The sequence below is a fragment of the Sciurus carolinensis genome, chromosome 7 (assembly GCF_902686445.1).
Source record: "Sciurus carolinensis chromosome 7, mSciCar1.2, whole genome shotgun sequence".
Classification (NCBI taxonomy): Eukaryota; Metazoa; Chordata; class Mammalia; order Rodentia; family Sciuridae; genus Sciurus; species Sciurus carolinensis.
Genome location: NC_062219.1, coordinates 137,035,492 through 137,055,680, shown reverse-complemented (window position 1 = coordinate 137,055,680; position 20,189 = coordinate 137,035,492). Strand labels below are relative to the sequence as shown.

The 20,189-nt window shown below is 37.3% G+C and overlaps 1 protein-coding gene across 4 annotated transcripts in view; it reads right to left on the bottom strand.

Annotated features, from left to right (window-relative positions):
- The window catches only part of Fars2 (phenylalanyl-tRNA synthetase 2, mitochondrial), a 499,052-nt gene that overhangs the window by 198,012 nt on the left and 280,851 nt on the right, over positions 1–20,189 (bottom strand). For all 4 annotated transcript variants that reach the window (XM_047558209.1, XM_047558210.1, XM_047558208.1 and 1 more), the window contains one exon: positions 13,807–13,967. In XM_047558209.1, the coding sequence (XP_047414165.1) occupies positions 13,807–13,967 (161 nt within the window). The remainder of the gene's footprint in view (positions 1–13,806; positions 13,968–20,189) is intronic.

Below are 20,189 nucleotides of genomic sequence, written 5' to 3'. Positions count from 1 at the left end.
TAGTTTCCATGCAGCCTGAAAGGATTTCTTCCTTGCTCTGCTGACAACTTATCTTGAATCAGAACCACGTATTAAATGAGTGACAGAGACAGTGAGAGAAAATGTCACCTAGAAAAAAGACAGAGAGACAGAGATGGGGAGAAGGAAGGAAGAAACAGGCTGACACCCACACTGTTAGCATGGTAACCGTGAGCCACAGAGGCTTCGACAGCCACTGTCTTTAGGGACATGCACTACACCACTGCAGGACAGCAGCAGCTACAAAACGCTCAGGGGGAAAATGATCCACTTATTACATCTGCAGAGGGACCTGCAAGGAGGGAGGGCCACGTGACGGGGTGCTGCTCCTTAATAAATAGCAGCCCTGGAGGAAGCGCTTTTAAAAGTTAAAGATTTCTTCCTCCTTCCCAGACACCATATTTATCAATGCCTTTTTGCTCTCCTGGATCTTAAATCCAAAATCTGTTTTGAGGTATTTCCACCAGATGGCAGGACTTTTCCTGAAGGATAAGGTCCGAAGAACAGTCATAGTTTCTTTTCCACACACACATACACACACACACACACACACACACACTTACACACTTTTAAGTTGGCAAGATTAACTCAAAATGTATGTTATGAGGAACAGGGAAATCTGAGGTGGACAGTAGAGGACACAAAAAAATCCTACTCATTTATATAGTATCATAGAATATAAAATGGCCTTTGAGAGTATATGACCAAAACCAGGTATGGTGGTACATGCCCATAATCCTAGTGATTTGGGAGGCTGAGGAAGGAAAAATCACAAATTCAAGACCAGCCTGTGCAACTTAGTGAGATTCTGTCTCAAAATTTATAAAGGGCTGGGAACAGAGCGTTCTGGGTTCAATTCCCAGAGAGAGGGAGGGAGAGAAGGAGGGAGGGAGTGAGTGAGGGAGGGAGATAGAGAATATCAGAATATCTGACTGAACTTACTTTATCAGTGAAGAAACAGTGATAGAGTGTTTAGGTGAGTGAACCAGGGCAAAATAGGTATGGTTAGCTAAAGAGTTCCATAGACTAAAGTTTCTAAAGCCCAGATTACTTTTCTTCTACCACACACTCAAAGATAATGTGAAGGGTAGATCTGGTTAGTGTGTCACATGTGTGATTAAACATATGCATTTTTTTCTGTTTTTAGTGATGCTGGGGATCGAACACATGACTTTGTGCATGATAAGGCAAGTACTCCATTACTGATGTACATCTCCAGCCCAAACATATGGATAATTTTAAAAGACTCCTAAAATCAACTCTTTCCTGCTCTATCAGATCCTCAGGAACCTCAGCATATAGAATGTGGGGTGATGATACTAGGCTGGACACAATAAATAGATATTTATCTAGAAAACAGATAATAAAAAATGGACCTCAAAATCATATACAAATAATAGCAACCACCTTTTAGCCAGTAATGTTCTAAATACGCTATATAAAGTCTAATCAGATGATCATGCTTTTGGTATTACCAGCAATTTATTTCCAGCAATACCATGGCAAAATTTGCAAATGACTTCCTTAATAATATGTAAAAACAACAAAAAACAACTCTATTAAAACAAGAGGCAAAGGCCTCGAATAGGCACTTCTCCAACAAAGATAAATGGCTAACAAGTACATGAAAACATTTTTAACATCACTAATCATTAGAGAAATACAAACCTAAATCACAAGAAGATCTCATTTCACACCTACAAGGATAGCTATTATAAAAAAGAAACAGAAAACAAGTTTTGAAGAGGATGTGGGGGAAGGTAGAATCCTCATGCTCTGTTGGCAAGAATGTAAAATGGTATAATAATCAAATTACCACAGGTTTTACTTCTAAGTATACCTAAAAGAATGGAAAGCGTAGTCTCAAAGCGATATCTGCATTTTGCCACATAAAATAATAAAATGTTTGAAGAGATGCTTACCCTGATTTGAACATTACAAAATGCATATAGGCATAATCATCATAGTGTGCCCCATAAATGTGTATAATTTTTATGTGTCAAAAAATTAAGAGATATTTGTATACTCATGTTAACAGCAGCATTTTGCAGAATATAATTGACAGATAAGTCAATAAACAAAATGTGGTCAACAATGGAAAATTATTCAGCCTTAAATAGGAGGGAAACTCTTGATACACACCGCAACACAGAGGAACTTTAAGGACATTATGCTTAAGTCAAACGAATGAGTCAAATACTTGTTTACTTAAATGAAGCATTCAGAGGAGTCAAATCCATAGAGGCAGAAAGTAGAATGGTGGTTTTCAGGAGCTAGGAGATATAGTGGATACAAAGTTTCCTAATTTTGCAGGATAAAAAGAGCTTCTGTGGTAATGAAGTAATATTCAGAGGTGAACTGACTGGATTGTGAGAATTATAATCTAATTAGTCCATTCAAACTAGAATGGACCAACTGGGTGGTAATTACAGGTAGGGGTGTGGCTGGAGGAGGTGGGTCAGGGGATGCTCTGGAAGGGTTCATCTTCCCAGAGGCCCCTCTCGCTTCCCTCTCTCTGCTTTCTGACCCCACCATGAGCTGTTTCCTCCACTGGGCTCTTCTGCTATGATGTCCTGCTTTACCTCAGGCCCAGAGCAAGGGACTCAGCTCACGATGGACTGAACCTCTGATACCAAGAGCCAAAATAAACTTTTCCTTCTCTAAGTTGTTCTTGTCGGGTATTTTGGTCACAGCAATCAAAGACTGAGTAAAACAGAAATTAGCTTAGGCCCCCAGAGCAACAGAATTGGCTATCTATGAACTGAGACATCTGATACTATGAACCCCAAACAAATTTTTCCTCCTCTAAGTTGTTCTTGTCGGGTATTTTGTACACAGTAATGAAATCCTGACTAAAACATGAATGTTAAGAAAACTTCTTCCTCAGGGTTTCATTTCAACTTCCTGTGATGATGCACCTATGAGTTCATGCTTTGAATCACCTTCTTTGTGGGAAGTTGTATTACACTCTTGATCAGGTATTGAGTCAAAACCACCTTAACTTGGTGACCATATAATGAAGAGGCAGGCACTCTAACGTCATTCAAAGACCAGTTCTCAAGAGGGGCAAATGAGGGGCAAGTGGAGGCCATACAAAGCTGGCAGACAAGATGAATGATCTATTGAACAAAAATGGGAGAGGGGAATGAACATGAGTTCACATGATATTGAAAAGACAGATTTTAAAACACAGAAAAATCATAATGTGAAAAAAACAGAGCCAATTAAATCCATAACCAGATTATAAACTCATTTTATTTAACCAACTCCAATACACAACTATAGAAGAAACAGAAAAAGATAATGGTGGGAATCGAGGAAAAGCACTATTCAAGGAGAGTTAAACTCAGACTTCTCTAAAATTTAGCAAAGATACAAATCTCTGGAACAAAAGTACTCTTCAAATACTCAGCAGGATAAAGATAAATCCATGCCAAGATGCATCACATTAAAATCGGAGGACATCAAATGTAAAGAGAAAGTTTTAAACTTTACCTAAGGCAAAAGGCATTATTATCTACAAAGAAACCACAATTTGATGGAGATCAGACTTTTCTAGAACAAAGGCCTGAAGTAGTATCTTCAAAGTACTACGGAAAAGTGACTGCATCAAGAATTTTATATCTATATATATAGATGTGTGTGTGTGTGTAAAATTCCAAGCACCAACAAAACAAAACAAAATGGGGCGGGGTGGGGGATGAGGTTAAAACAAAGATATTTTCAAATACACAAAGAAGAAAAAAATTTACCACTTATAATCCCTCAGAGAAAAAATATTCAAATGATGTACTCTATCATGCAACTGTAAGAGAAGGTTTGATAATTCAAAATTTGTTAAGTATTATGAAGTAAAATAAATTATGGCCAGGTATGATGCCCGCACCTGTAGTCCCAGTGACCTTATAGGCTGAGGCAAGAGAGTTGCAAATTCAGGTCCAGCCTCAGCAACTCAGTGAGACTCTGTCTCAAAATAAAAAATAAAAAGGACTGAGGATGTAGCTTAGTGGTAAAGCATCCCTGTGTTCAATCCCTAATACTAAATAAATAAATAAATTTGCAAGGTCAGGATAATAAGATTATTTTGAACAACTTATTTAAACAACAAATACATCTGAAAATTTAGATGAAATAGATCCCTGGAAAACATTTTTAATTTGTCAAAACTGTCATAAAATGGCAATTATGAATGGACCCAAAATTATTAAGAAATTTAATATTTAACTTATGATTTCGAATTTCCCAAAAAAGAAAACTCCAGTCCCAGATGATTTCACTGGTAAATTTGATCAGACACTTAAGAAAGAAATAACATCAACCTTCAAAATATTCTTCCAGAGATTATAAAAAGGAAATACTTCCAGTCTAGTTTTATGAGGATAGCATAATCTTAACACTAAAACCTGAGAATATAAGAGAAAATTATAGTCCTATCTCTTCCCTGAACACAAATTTAGAAATCCTAAACAAATATTAGTATATCAAATCCACAGCTATATAAAAAAGATAATATATTATAACCAAGTTATATATATTTCAGGAATAGAAGACTGGTTTAACATTCAAAACACAATCACTAAATGTCACTGCAGTAACAGAATAAAGCAAAAAAATCACAAGATCACCTCAAAATACATGAAAAGGTTTGATAAATTTTAATATCCATTAATGATAGAAACTCATAGCAAACTAGAAATAGAAGGAAGGCTCCCTAATTTCATAAAATGCTTTACAAAAAACTTACAGCAACCACTTTAAATAAATACTCATTTCAAAACTTTCAAGATCAGATATTTAATTAGGTTTTAATTTTACATTACCATAGTTCATTTAGTTCAATCTCCTCAATTCAATTTACTCCAATAAGAATCAAAGAATCACTCATGGTGAAATGAGTTTTTCAAAGGCAGTAAGCTAATAAATTCCCTTTTGCATTTACATCTACAAACCCCCTGGAATTCATTTCTGAATAATTAGAAATATGGGGTCAATTTCCATTTTTACCATATAGATACCCAATTATCCCTGCTCCATTTGTGCAAAGACTTTCCCTCTTGTCACTGTTCTACAGGGTTAGTGTTGTCAAAAATCTAGCACAATGAGCATAGGTGTGTTCTCAGCTCCTGAAGACAGCAGGAAGGGGGACGTCGCCAGGGAGGCAGATGTGTCTCAACTGCATTCCTAATGTTTTTACGCTTTAAAAGAATGGGTGGCACAAATCCCAGCATTTGAAAAAGGTGGAGAGCAGGGGGATGGGCTTACAGGCCTACACTGTTGTTAACAGATCAAATCCAGAAACATATCCTAAGTAGGATATGTACTTATTTTTAAAATGAATAAAAAGAAATAACTAATTGCTTCTCAAACAGTAGTTAACCTAGAGTTCAAACCCTGAAAAATGGACTCTTCAAAGGATCACCTATTTAAAATCCACAATGCTTGGTAGTGAATGATATCTCACAATGATAATGTATGCATCTCACAGGGAGGTCTTTAGAAAATAAATTCTCCCCTCACATTGAAAGGAAACATTTGATTCATTACTTAGAAGTGATAGAAAGAATAATTAAGCTATCCACTATATAAATTACTGCTTTCTTTAACCACATTCTTAATTTTCAAGATCATGAGATTACACATAAAAAAAGTTAACGTAAATGTATAGTTTGAAAAGCTATGCCACAATGTGATCATGAAATAATTCTCATTTCTCTGTCTAGACATGGCAGCCTTGAAGTCCTAACATTGCAGATGAACCCAAAAGCTCTTGTCATCCTCTGAGTTAAAGAGGTAGGCCACCCCTCTAATTGAAACAATGAAGAGACTTGTCTGTTCTTTTGCACAGGTAAAGACACTTAACGATTCCACTTACCTTTTTGGGTTAATTTTTCTTAGTAAGGTAAATTACTTTGATTTAATTTGGCCCCAGAACATTAATATGAACATTGAATTCCCCACTTAATTGACTCTGATAAACATTTGTCAGTTCTTTGATAACTCTGAGGATCTCATTCCTAGGTTGAGTGACCTTGAAGTTAATATTTCAGCCCTTTTCCCTTTTGGCCAATATAGTTAACTTAGTTGAATGCTCCATGATGACCCTGACTTCTACACTCTATTTTAAACAGGAAAACGTACTCTAAGCCACATACTGCCCATTACTCTTGTCCAGCTGCCCTCTGAAAGTATCCATAGCCAGTTCTAGTCAAAAGGAACATTTTATGTTTGACTAGGGACCAAAGCATAAAACTAAAGGGAGATTTCAAGCCATTGTCAGCAGAAGGGAGTAATTTCAGACTGGAAGAGTTTTTCTATTTGCCTCATCATCCCATTTCATAAATGACAATCTATTCCAAAAAGTGGCTGCAATAATAGGAACCATCTTTGATGGCAGGGCCTAATTGTAGGCAACTGTCATTGTTGGCTGCAAAATAATGCAAAAGCATGAGCCTTATTGACAAGAGCTCAGTCTAAACAGCAGTAAGTAACAGGTTAACTTCACAGATTACTCCAACTACCTTGAAGATGAGATATGAGGAAAGCCTGCTGAAGACTTATAGGCAACTTCTTCACATTAAAAAAAAAAAAAAAAAAGGAACAAGAATGCTCACTTTCTGCCTCTAGAACTTACTGTATGAGGTAATACTTGATGCTCCTGCTGCCATCTTTCCATCCTGAGGAAAAAAAGCTCAGGGCTCTACACCCTGGCAACATTGAGGGTTTGCTGCTATTGTTCTTGCTTATGCCATTGTAAACTAGGTCTTCTCTTGGTTGAAGCAGAAAACATTCCCACCACTATTCAGTAACAATTCCTTTCCATTTTCCATAGAGGGAAAAAAATGTTGATCTGTCTGCCATCACTTAACTGACATGTTCTTTCTGTAATAGTTTCTTTGAACTTGTATTTGTCCCTGGTATCTATTCTGATGATCCCTTTCTAAAACTTCTTTAACTTTAAGACCCATCAATTATTAGCATCTAGTTTAGATGATTCTATACAGTATAGAAGTATTACTTTGATTCCAGGGTTAGAAATACCAACACTTCTTCTATTCATATAAATGATTCCTGAAATGTATTGCTCATACTTTGTCAAATTTTATAGATGTTAGGAAGATTTAAGGCTCAACATGTTGTCTATCAACAGGAAGTGCTTGTACATTTCTATTAGGTTAACAGCCAAGAAAATGTAAGTAGGATATTGAATGTGTGTATATATTGAGGTCACAAAAAAAAAAAAAATCACTACAACCTATACTATAAGCAAACTGTGTAGGAAGATGGACTTGTTCTTATTTTTTAAGTGCTTAATAAATAAGAAAGAAAATTGTGGCAGCAATTCTCTAAATATGATAGATCTCCCAGTTTCATTAAAATAAAAAATAGTCATAAGTCAACAGGCCTCTGATGACAGAGACTCCAACATAAAATAAACAGAGTTTCAATTCATAGGACTCGATGGACTTTGGGCCAATGAAGTGTCTTAGTGTCACAGGCTGGGGTTATACAGCACCAGTGACAAAGCAAGCTGAAGACAGAACCTGAGGGCATGAAGGACCACAGATTATGAGGACTGTGGCTGCCACCCCCAAAACAGTGCATATTTTGTAGCAGTCACAGTGGTGTTGGTGATAGTGACAGTAATACTGGTGCTGGTGAAAATATGAATAAGAGTTAACATGCATTAATCCAGATGTGCTAGGCTATGTTATGAATGTTTACATAAAAGCACCACAATGATTCCCAATACAAACATGTTTATTCTATCACTGTGTCTCTCCTTATTTACAAAGCCCATAATGCTTACTGAACACATAAAAGGTCCTATGGCTGGTACTCTTCCCATTTCTTCCCCTGTCCCTTCCTATTAGTTTCTTCTGGGATAAACATCTTTTTCTCAGCCAAAGATAATCCTTAATACAAAAAGAAAAAAAGTTGGTGAGGTGGGAAAAATGCACATGGAAATAATTTCAAAAGTTTGAGATCTATTAATTTCATTGTGCTACAATGAAACTAATGGGATTCTCACAGCTGGATTTTTATGGGAACATAATGAGGAAGCATTGTAAAATCCTGCACTAAGTCTCTATCAGACACCATTTATGATAATGACAGCAAAACCAGATCCAGGAGCTATTCCAAGCCAGGGAGATTAGGAAGTAATCACAGGCTCAAGGTCTAATACAATTCTGGAGGGACATGGAAGGATTTTGAGAATTAACTAGTAAAACAGGATTAAAGAAAGGAAGAAGAAAGGAAGAAGAAAATTTTGACCTCCACATTCATTGGTCAGTATCAATGAAATTCTATATTCACCTATGTATAGCCCTAACATTTTTGCATGTTATAAGTGTTTCTTAATGAATTTGTTTCCTCCTCTAGATTAGAAACAACTTGAAGTCAGGAATTGTCAATTTCACCTTACTGACTAGCATCTAGCATACCATGTTGGTATAGGAAATAATAGAGTTTAATAGTTCAATATTGGAAGCTTTCTGTAGTTAGCTTTCATAAAAATCCTGACCCTGTCACTTACTAGAATTGTTTTGCAAAACTACTTGGTGGTATCCAGCCTTAGTTTCATCATCCACAAAATGGACTCATAATATCTACTCGATCCCTTGTGGTCCATACAGCTATAGCACAAGCACAATATTTAGTTTGAGAAATTGCATAAGGATTCAACGAATGGCAAGTATCATAAAGTCTCAACAAATTACCATACAGATGAGTGATGTATTGAACTGGAACTGCCAGAAGGCATAAATAAAGGAAAAGATTAAGCCCTGGCCTTAAGAAGATTCCAGTTCTCACAATGCAGAGCTCACTGCTGATGCTTGTTGTGTAGAAAAGGCCCTGGTCAACTCTGACAGTTTCCCCTGGGCATCTAGGAATGGATGACCTCAGATATGACTGAGGTGATAACAGAACATTTCACAGTCACTGTCCTGGTGATGCCTACCAAATTCTTTGACCTTTCAATTTCTAGTTAAGTCATCTCTAGTTCTAATTTTTTTTTATGATTTAAGAAATGACCCTTCACCTTCAAGAGTCATTTAAAGGGCACATGCAAATCTCTGACTTAAGCATAATTTTTTAAAACATGCATTTAAACTGAATTTACTCACACAGTTCCCTCACCTGGGCTAATACAAAAAGGAAAGAAAGGAGGAAGGGAGGGAGAGAATCTTAGTTCATTTAAAAAAAAATGCAATAGTCTTATAAGTTTGTTTGAAATTCATGGAACAAAATTTAAGGCAAGAAGAAAGAAAAGAATTTAACAACTGAGTGCAAAATGTATCATAAATTACAGATCTGCTTATGGAACAGTTATACTAAAAAGGAGACCACCACAGAGGATCAGCTTGCCAGATCATCTAATCTCATTTTACAGATGAGCTAAATGAAGCTCTGACAAGTTAAATAATTTTGTCTATCATTATTTCAATTCAAACTGTGATTCATGGGCCACCATCACCAAGAACACCTAGAAGTTTGTGAGAAATGCAGAATCTCTGGTTCCACCCAAAACGTACTGATTTAGAATCTGCATTTTTAAAATATCCATAGGTGACCCATCAGCATATTGAAGTTTGAGAAACATTAATATATGTAGCTTGCTGCTAATAAATTCATAAAGTAGGCCATTTAAACCCAGTGCTTAATTTTTCTCTAAGTGTACACCAATTATTGAATTTGTGGGAAAATGTAAATCCTTTGGCTCTGAATAATCCACCTATGATTTTTTTTAACCAGGGTCTGAACCCAGGGGTGCTTAACCACTGAGTCACATCCCCAGTTCCCCAATATCCTTTCTTTTTTGAGAAGAGTTTTGCTAAGTTGCTTAGGGCCTCGCTAAATTGCTGGAATTTCAAGCATGTGCCACCACATCCACATCAACCTATGAATTTTATGTCAGGCTAAATTTCAGGAAATGCCTCCTTGAAGCCCTGAGTGAACAATAAACTGCTAATGCTGCTACTGAGGTGAATACTCTGCAAATTTTCTCACCTGTAAAATGGAAAGAATAATAATAGCTAAATTCAGAGAATTGCTGAGAAGATCTTGTAAGGCCAAAATGAGTGCTAAGTACCATGAATAATTATGTGAGGGGCAAGATTTTGCCATCACCCACTTATTCTCCACCACTGCGGTTGTAGTAACAAGTGTTTGAGAATAAGAGAGCGTGTGACCAGAGAAGAGAGCCAGGAAAAGCTCCCAATTGAGAGAAAAGATAACAGGCAATGTCACTAAATTATTCGTAAGCCACTATTGACAAGACATGTAATTACTGATTTTAAGTAAACTATTTAAGTGAAATGTACAGTGTTGAGCAATTCTCTTTTTTTTTTTTTTTTTTTTTCCGTGCTGGGGATCGAACCCAGGGCCTTGTGCTTACAAGGCAAGCACTCTACTGACTGAGCTATCTCCCCAGCCCCTGAGCAATTTTTAATAACAATATTACTCTGTGTCGAGCAAAATATTAGTAACTCTGAACTGTTTAGGAAACATTTAACAATTAATAAAAGTTGCATTATTGAATACTAAGTTCAGTGCATTGAGACTGCAAATGTTACTTTAGGGGAGTTGGCTGGAAAAGGCACAAACACCTCAAATGAACACAGTGTGGGAAGCTGAAGTGGTGGAAGTCGACCTAGTGTATGGAGCAAGATGACTCTTGCAGGACAAAACAACCATACTGTTAATCCACTTATCTCAAGCACTGATCCAGGTGGGCCAGAGAGAGCTGATCGGGCAAAAGCCCTTAACTCAAAATACGTAAAATGAAAAGCAAAAATTAAAATCACATAAGAACTTGAGGATCCTACTTACTAGATCTAAACAATGGTTTTCAAAGCATTCAGGAAAAAAAATCACAGAAATGAGGCCTCAGGGTGCTCTAATCAGAAACTGCTCCCAGCACCCAAAAGAGTACACCTCACAGCCGGATAGGTGCCTTTATAAGAGTTTGGACACTGCAGAAGATACCACAGGGACCAAAAGAGTCTGAAGCATAATTTTGGAGGGCCTAAAGGGAGATGAACAAAGAGAGACTTCTGCCTCCTGCACAACAGGGTAGCCAAAAGACTCCCAGAGTTTCCCGGCCTGCTAAGAGGCCTTTCCCCCAGGTCTCCTCTCCTACCCTCTGTGAAGAGACTTGCCTAAGATTATAGGTCAACTGCATTAAGTGACAGAATGAGTCTCTGAATCTCTCTCTACATACATATATATATATATATAATCTCTGTGTGTGTGTGTGTGTGTGGGTGGGTGGGTGTGTGTGTGTATAAAACCACTCTGAAATAAATAGTTAAAAATTGCCAACATACTAATACTAACTTATTACTAACAAGAAAACTCCTCTATTATATTAAAGGTGAGCACTGGCTACATGACTCTGAATATAAAAAGGAAAAGGGACAGGCTCAATAACGCCCCCTCCAAGATGTCCTAATCCCTGGAACCTGTGAACATTTTACCTTACATTAAAAAAGGCCTTTACAGGACTAGGGTTGTGGCTCAGTGGTAGAGCGCTTGCCTAGCATGTGTGAGGCACTGGGTTCAACCCTCAGCACCGCACATAAATAAAAGAATAAAAATAAAGGTCTATCAACAACTAAAAAAAAAAAAAAAGCCTTTACAGAAGTGATTTAGAAAGGATCTTGGGATGGAGAGATTATCCTGAATGATCCTGCTGGGTTTCATGTAATCACAAGAGTGCTTGTAAAAAGGAGGTTAAAAATTCAGAAAGAAGGTGGTAAGATCCCAAGAGGGAAACAGAAGGGTAAAAATGCAATGTGATGTGTAGCCGTGAGTCAAGGAATGAGAACAGCCTCTAGAGCCTAAAGAGGCAAGGAAAGAGTTCTCCCCCAGAGCCTCCAGAGGAACCAGCTCTGCTGGCCCTTTAGGCTAATTTTGGTTTTCTTCCCTCTACAATTATAAGATAATAAATTCGTGTTGTTTTAAGCCACTGAGTTTGTGGTGATTTGTCACGGCGCAACAAGAAACTAATACATATTTTGGTTTCTGCAAGTAAGGTACTGTTTGTTACAAATACCTAAAAATGCAGAAGTGGTCTTGGAACTAGTTAAAGGACAGAGAATTTTGAGCACCATGATTTTAAAAGGTTAGTTTGTCCTGAACATAGTGTTGTAAAGTATGAATGTTAAAGACTTCAACAAGGTAAGAAGGAAGCAAGGAGCAGGGTAAAGAAAACTTACGCTGAGAAAGATGTATGTAACTCATCATAGACAACCGACAGTAGAAATACAGAGGCAGAGCCCTGCTTGTGATAGCTGTGAAGGAAATGAGGCCCTTGTTAATGGACACTGGAGGAAAGAGGAACCTTGTTACAGGGAGTAGCATTGTTAGAAAAGAAACAATATGAGAAGTTTCCGAAATATTTGAAAGATAGTAACCCAACACAATGAACCCCCAAACAGGATAACAGAAAATCAGACAGGTCAAACCGCTCTAAACAAGAGTAAAAAAGAAAAGCAATGAAATTACATGTTCAACAAAATTGAAGGGGTGGGGGGAATTGATAATCTAGGCACCTATATTCAGGAAAATACTCCTAAAAAAATGAAGGTGAAGAAAAGGTGTTTCCAGACTAACAAAAGCTGCACTATAAGAAATTTCTTCAGACTAAAGGGAAATGATCACAGAGAAAAACCAAGATCTACAGAAAGTAAACAACAAGGGAAATATAAAGCAATATAGTTTTAATTTCTTTAAAAGACAATTGACTTTTTGAAACAAATATAGCAATATGTTGTGGGATTATGATATGTAAGGAAATAAAATATGACAATATAAAAAATAGGAGAGGTAAATAAAATTACATTATGAGAAGATGGTTAAATATTTCATCAAGTTGTATAACATTTATCTAAGGTAAAGTGTCACAGATTAGTTATGCATAACATAATCTAGAGTAACCACTCAAAAATCATATAAAGTGATAAAACTAAATAGCAACAGAGGAAATAAAACAGAAGACAAAAACAAAAACAATAAAGCTTAATTTCCAAACATAGGAGTAAAGAATGAAGACTAGATAGGGAAATTGGGGAAGAAATAAAAAGAGCATAGAATTAATCCCAATTATATAAACAATTAGAGTAAATCTAAGTGTATTTAGCATTCCAATTAGAAGATAAGAGACTTTAAATCTGGGTTTAAAAATGGACCCTTGGGCTGGGGTTGTGGCTCAGTGGTACAGCACTTACCTAGCACACAAGAGGCACTGGGTTCCATCCCAGCACCACATAAAAAAGAAAAAAGAAAAAAACTAAATAAACAAAATAAAGGCATTGTGTCCATCTACAAGTAAATGTTTTTTAAAAAAATGGACCCTATTTTATGCTATTCATAAGAAACACATTTTTAATATAAAGACAAAGGATGAAAGTTAAATTTAAAAAAAGATATGTATTGCAAACACTAATCATATGCTAGTGAGTCTATTTTAGTCTCAGGAAATGCAAACTTTAAGAGAAAGATACCAGCAGTGATGATGATGGGTATTTCACAGTAAAAAAAAAAAAAAGGCCAGGAACGAAGCCCAGAATTGTTTTCTCTGCTTAGACTAATAAGATTGATAAATCTCTCTTCTCCTGCAGACAATTTCAGAAGGTTTATGAACCTCATCAGCACTTATGGATCCCTATTTAACTTCTTTTCAAATTCACATTATTTTAAAGTTTGGCAGTTTTCAAGTACCTGGTCCTCTGAATCGTTGACCATTTTTATTATCATTGACTTAATTCTAGCAAGTCACCTCACCTGGAACTTAACCTTCTGATTAACGTCTGAGACCCGGAACTGCTTCAGGAAGCGCTCGTCCTCACTCCAGAAGAGGCGGATGTCAGGGATGTCATAGAGGATCATGGCCAGTCTTTCTAACCCCAGGCCAAAAGCCCAGCCGATTCGATCTTGAGCACCAGCTATAATTGGGAAGGTAAACAAAACGGCTGTTTAGGGAATTATGAAGATTAGGCAAGTACACACCCCTCCCTCATAATTACCAGGAACGTTGACAGAGGCCTAACCAGCAGCAGCACACTGTACAGCCAGCTATGGAAGGAACCCATCCTACTGTTCTTCCTCTTCACATTCTTTACTTTCCTCATGGAAGCACTGTGGAGCCACATGAGCTACTATATCTTCTTTCATTTCTGAATAAAGTCCAGGCTCTTTGAAGTCTGCGTTCTCACCTCTGAATTATGATTTTTCTATAGTCTTTACTTGCACTGATTTAAACTTTCAGCCTTCTTTCTAGGTGTAGGTTACATAAGAGAAAGAAAAGATAGGCTCCATCCCTAACAGGTTTGCCACATAGGGCCACATGTTCAAAACATGCCATAGTAGATGGCTAACATTCAGAAAGAGTCTGTCAGGCCACTAAAACCTTCAACTTTATTAAAACACCATGTTTATTTGTAGTAAGAGTTCCCTCAACAATGTGAAGAGAGCAAGGAAGCCCCGGTGAAATGCCTATCCAGCACCAATTACTCCAAATGGTAGCAAGCTGGTTGGATTCTGTCAATACTGCTATTCTAATAATGCATTTCACAAGGATGAATTAGAGTATAAGACAAAAGACAAGGTGACTGAGTATACAAAAGAGAAAGATAACAGCAGCAATTCATACCACTGGAAAAGCTTAGAAAAATAGTTCATGAAAAGGAAAAATTCCAACTAGACATAAAGCAGGATCCTGAGGCAGGCTGAAATGGCACCTGAGATTCCCAGCCCTCATGCTGTGGAAACCTCTTCCTTTGTTTGTAACTGAGCCCCATAAAAAGGACAGGGTTTCATTCATGTGATTAGTTTGTCTTATATGACTCCATCTTGGTGGATTAGACTGAGACTACCCGGCTGGCTACGAGGAGGGGAGTGGCCATGCTGTGAGGAGGCACGTGCCCAGGACCTGAGGAGTCCTTACCAGTGGAACACAGGGGAACCTCACTCCCATAAACACGAACACAAGCTCCTCAGTGTGCCCTGCTAACATTTTGATTGCAACCTGGGGAAGACCATCCACTGGGGGACCACACCAGTCCATATCCAGATTCCTGAAGCAAGGAAACTGTGGTAGTACATTTGTGTTGTTTTAAGTCACTTATGAGATAATTCATTCCTGGCGCAGGGAGGGGAGTGAAGGAAAAACAAATCAGACAGGAAAGTGGAGAAAGGGGACAGGAAATTGCAGACTGAGGGAATCCCTTCAACAGTAAAGAGACCAGGGTCCAGCACAGGAAGGCTGAGGGGTGAAGAGACAGCGGGCAAGGCCGGGCAGCTGACACCCTGAGAAGTGGAACAGAGAGGGCCTGAACTGTGCTGGTTATTGCGGCCACCACCATCTTCACAAATGACAAGAGAAATGAGAAAGAAATGTGAGCCTCATCAAAGAATCTGTTTAAAGGATCAATAAATAAGGAGTATTCAAAACACCACAAGAAAAGAAAAGAATGCAGAGAGGGTAGGGCTCAGTCAGTGGGAGTGTGTGTGTGAAGAAAAACGAGTGGCTGGCTAAGCGTGTTCCCAGTACAAATGATCATTCCAGAAAGGGGTCAGGGAGGGGGCTGTTTAACCAGAGGAATGACGCAGCCAGGGGGTGTCCTGAACGGGTCCTGAATGGTTCCTGACCAAGTGACCGCTGCCTAAGGGAGCAGCTGATGAGGGAGAGAAAATATTTTAGAGTAATTAAGAATGATGCACAAAACCTTAAAGAGGCTTATGACCAACTGGAGACATGAAAAGTAACACAACACTGACATTTTATACCACTGCAAGAATTTTTTCAAGAAATGATATTCCCAAACCTGGTGAGGTGCTTGGTTCCAGTGTTCTCATTTGTTTCTGGTTATGCATTCTATTCTTCATAACAATTTGGAAAACAATATGGCAATATACACAAAGATCCATAACAGTGCTCATACACTTTATTCTAAGATTCTAGGGGTGTGTTATTACTGAAAATTAACAAAAGCAAAAAGATAAATGAAGATATTTGGAGCAGTAGTACTCATAAGAGCAAAAACATGGAAACAACCTGTGTTCAAAATTAGAAAATGTTTAAATATTATAGTACATTAAAATAGTGTTATATTAAAATACATAAAATAACTATGTAGATGTTTATTAAATGAGAGAGTATAAGGGAATATGAACACTTCTATGATAAAATGAATTTACTATGATATTACTACTTAATGCAGGTACAAATGAGAGTCATAATATAAAAATTAAAAAATGTGATGTTCATGGGTCACTATGAGTAGTTCCAAAACAACTGCTTATTTTTTAAATTCACAAACAAAACTATTCGTGGTGTAGAACACAATGTTTTGATATAGGTATACACTGTGGAATCACTAAAATGAGTCAATTAACATAATCATTGCTTCATAAACTTTTTTGTGAGGAAAACCTTTAAAACCTACTCTTGGCAATCTTCAAGTAAACAATACATTGGCATTTACTAGAATTACCATGTTGTACAATAGATCTCCTGAGTTTGTTCCTTTTACCTAACTGAAATTTTGTATCCTTTGACAACAATTTCAAAAACATTTTTTGTACTAAAGTCTTCTCAAGTAAAAAATAAACAACAAAAAAAGGGAGGTGGAGGTGTTACCGTTACTTTGTAATCAAAGTGCACTTTATTCAACCATTCACACTTTATCTTCAAATGTTAGACAAAATCAACCAGAGACCACTGTCTGGAGCTGAATGAGCCGCAGATTTAGGGGATTTGGTTTGATTTCACATCCAGTAATTTGTTATCTGCTCTTTTCCTATTCCACCCCTCACTTCTTTCCCCATTCCTCAAAGCAAAAATAAAAGTAGCAGAGATCCACTAAAAGTAGGAAAAAGAACAATAAATTTAAAAATGGGGAAAGAATATGAAGACATTCATGGACAAGGAAAGAAAAATGGTTCTTAAACAAATAAATAGCTTACTTAAGAAAAATGCTAGATAAAATGTATCAAGTTACCAGTTTTTACTTACCAGAGGGCAAAAATAAAAAAATTTGATCACACATTTGATAGCAAAGCATGATTGCTGGTAGGGTGCATGTGGGTTTTTAATGTTGGGTCCTTGACCCAAGGAGTAGCAAAGTGGGCTAGGTGCAGTGGTGCACACCTGTAATCCCAGGCATTCAGGAGGCTGAAACAGAGGATTGCAAATTCAAAGCCAGACTCAGCAATGGAGAGGTAAGGAACTCAGTAAGATCCTGTCTCTAAATAAAATATAAAAAAGGGGTGGGAAATGTGGCTCAGTGGTCAAGGGCCCCTGAGTACAATCCCCAGTCCCCCCCCCCAAAAAAAATCAAAATATATATGTCATCTATTACCTTAACTTCTAGAGCATATACTACTCAAGGAAAAATGTGAATTTACAATGTGATTTATTGAAATACTGTTTATAATAGCAAAAGACTGCACACAAACCGAATGCTTATCCATAGGGAATTAGTTAAATGAATAATGGAATATTACTGTAATACCCTCTGATGGATTTCAAATATTAAAAGCAGCATGTCTGTTTTTTTACTTGGGGGCGGGTAGGAGAGAACAAGACTAATGGGGACAAAAGTTGGGAAGGCATTACAACATGTGACTTTATATATAAAGAGTGATGAGGAATATTTCAGATACAAGTTGGTTTTCCCTTATGAGAAATGCTCTGAACCAAAAGTATTTTCAATTTTGGAGCATTCTGGATTCCAAATTAGGGATTTCTCATTAGGGATACTTAACCTGAAATAGAAATGCTAACGACTAGATAAATGTAGTGATTTCTTTTCTGTTTGTTCTTTTCCTAAGAGGTTTTAAAACAACAAATAATCCCTTTCATTGGTATCAGGCTTCCAGGAAAAGTCTATGATTAATAAAAATGGATTGTGATGCCCCACTTATAGCCTGTTTTGGTGTTTCTCTCTACACAAGAGTCAATAAAATTCTAAGCATGGAAAATTAGTGTTGTTATCTATTAGGGGGTTTCAAAAAACTCCTGCAAATTCCTCAGTATCCCTCATCTTCAGTCCTAGTGGGCTGAGATGCTTCAACCAAGAGATATGGGGGAAGAGAGGTGATGTGACTTCTGAGATCACAATAGAAAAGTCATGCAACTAACCCCTCTTTTTTTTTGCATTTCCTTTTACAAAAGGATTGCTTTTGTGACATTCCCTCTCAGGATTTTTCTCTCCAGAGGTTCTCTTGGAAATCTACCACTAGGCTCCAAGAAGGCTCAGCAACATGAAGAGAACTGGTGTAGGAGTTCACAAGGGGGAACCAAGCCTTCAGGTGTCCCGGCACCATTAGCAGACATGTAAGGGAAGACTCAGGAGGATTCCAGCCCCAGTTGGGAACCAGCCCAATTATGTAAATCTTCCCAGATGAGACTCTGGGCACTGTGGAGGAGAGACATGCCATCCGTACTGTGTGCTGTCTGAATTCATGACCACGGAATAATAAGTGATGGTTCTTTTATGCCATTTAGTTTGGAGTGATTTGTTAGTCAACTGGAGATCATCAAAGTATTATGCTTGCTAAGTCATCAAGTTTTGCTCTTGATGGCAAACATTTCCCATTATGGTAAAGCTAAAACTAAACTGCTGCCACAGCTTCTAATTTTCCGGGTCTAAGAATATTGCAAATAAAAAATTAGGTAAGGTTTCAAACAGGAGAGAGACCAGGAGTTACAAGCTTAAAATAAGATGAATACACTATATTATACCACCTCGTTTATGTCATAATATCCATTCATCTCTCCAAAGGCCATGTCACCCAATATTATTCACAACATCAAACCATCTTAAGCCAAGGCTACCTAATCCCCTATAACCACAGAAACCATTGCTCTTCATTTTATTTTGCCATTTTGGTGAATGGGATCATGACCCACCAGGTTTACCCAAGGCAGCAGCCTGGGAGTGAAGTTTCACCTCACATACCACCTCATATCAGATGCAGACCTTTATATGATATCTCAGAAATTCTCTCAAAAGCCTCCCTTAATTCTAGTCCTATTGTCACTACAGATGTGTCTTTAACAAAAGTCTTTCACTTGGACATTTCCAAAAATTAATAAATAAATCCAAGTAGTTCACCCTGTCTCCTCATCCAGCCCATCTCTGAGAGTGTCACCAGTTTGCTCTCTATAACGTGAATCTCCACATTGCTCTTAGCAGATGTGTGTGGACTGTGGGACAGTGAGTGATCTCTCAGCAAGACACGTTTTGCATTTTGTTCTTGTTTGTATTTTGTATTTGGCATCTTTCTAAAGAATAATTGTTTCACAGATCCCCATTCACCCAAGGAGCAACAGGATTACATGTGCAGGGTCCGGGTGGGAAAAGCCTGTACAATAAGTTATAGACTAGCACCATGGCTATCAGTTGACATCCAGGCAAGCCCAAAGACAAATGGAAACACAGGCATTCAGCTCCAAGTTACAGAGAGATTGAAAAGCATGTGGCTTTGGCAAATAACTTTTCAAAAACTTCCCAACACATCCCAGGCTGATAATTTTGTCACAGATAAAATTCTGTACATGACATGCCAGTCAACAACAGAATTCACATTATTTTCAACTATACATGACTATTTCACAACTATAGACCATATTCTAGGACATAAAACAAATTTTAAATGTTAAAAAGTACTGAAATTCTACAAAAAATGTTCTGTGTTCAAAATGAAAATAAATCAGAAATCAATGGTAGAAAAATATCTGAAAATATTCAAAATGTTGGGAAATTAAGCAACATACTTCTTAATAACCACAAGAAGTAATCACAAAAGAAATTAGAAAATACATTGAAATGAACACACTGAAATGAATAAAAATTAAGATACAGCACATCAAAATTGGAATTCATAAATTAGTGGGTGGGAATGCAAAATGATAGTTACTTTGGAAAACACTTTGATAATTCCATACAATAAGGCAGTGGTTCTCAACTGAGGGAAATTTTAGCAGACAGGGGACATTTAGCAGTCTGGAGACATTTTTGGTTGTCAAAAGAGAGGAAGAGGATTTATTAATAGCTAGTGGAGAGAGGCCAGAGGTATTGCAAAACATCCCATAATGCACAGGACAGTTCCCCACAACAAAGAATCATCCATCCCCAAAAGTCACCTGTGAGTTAAATATA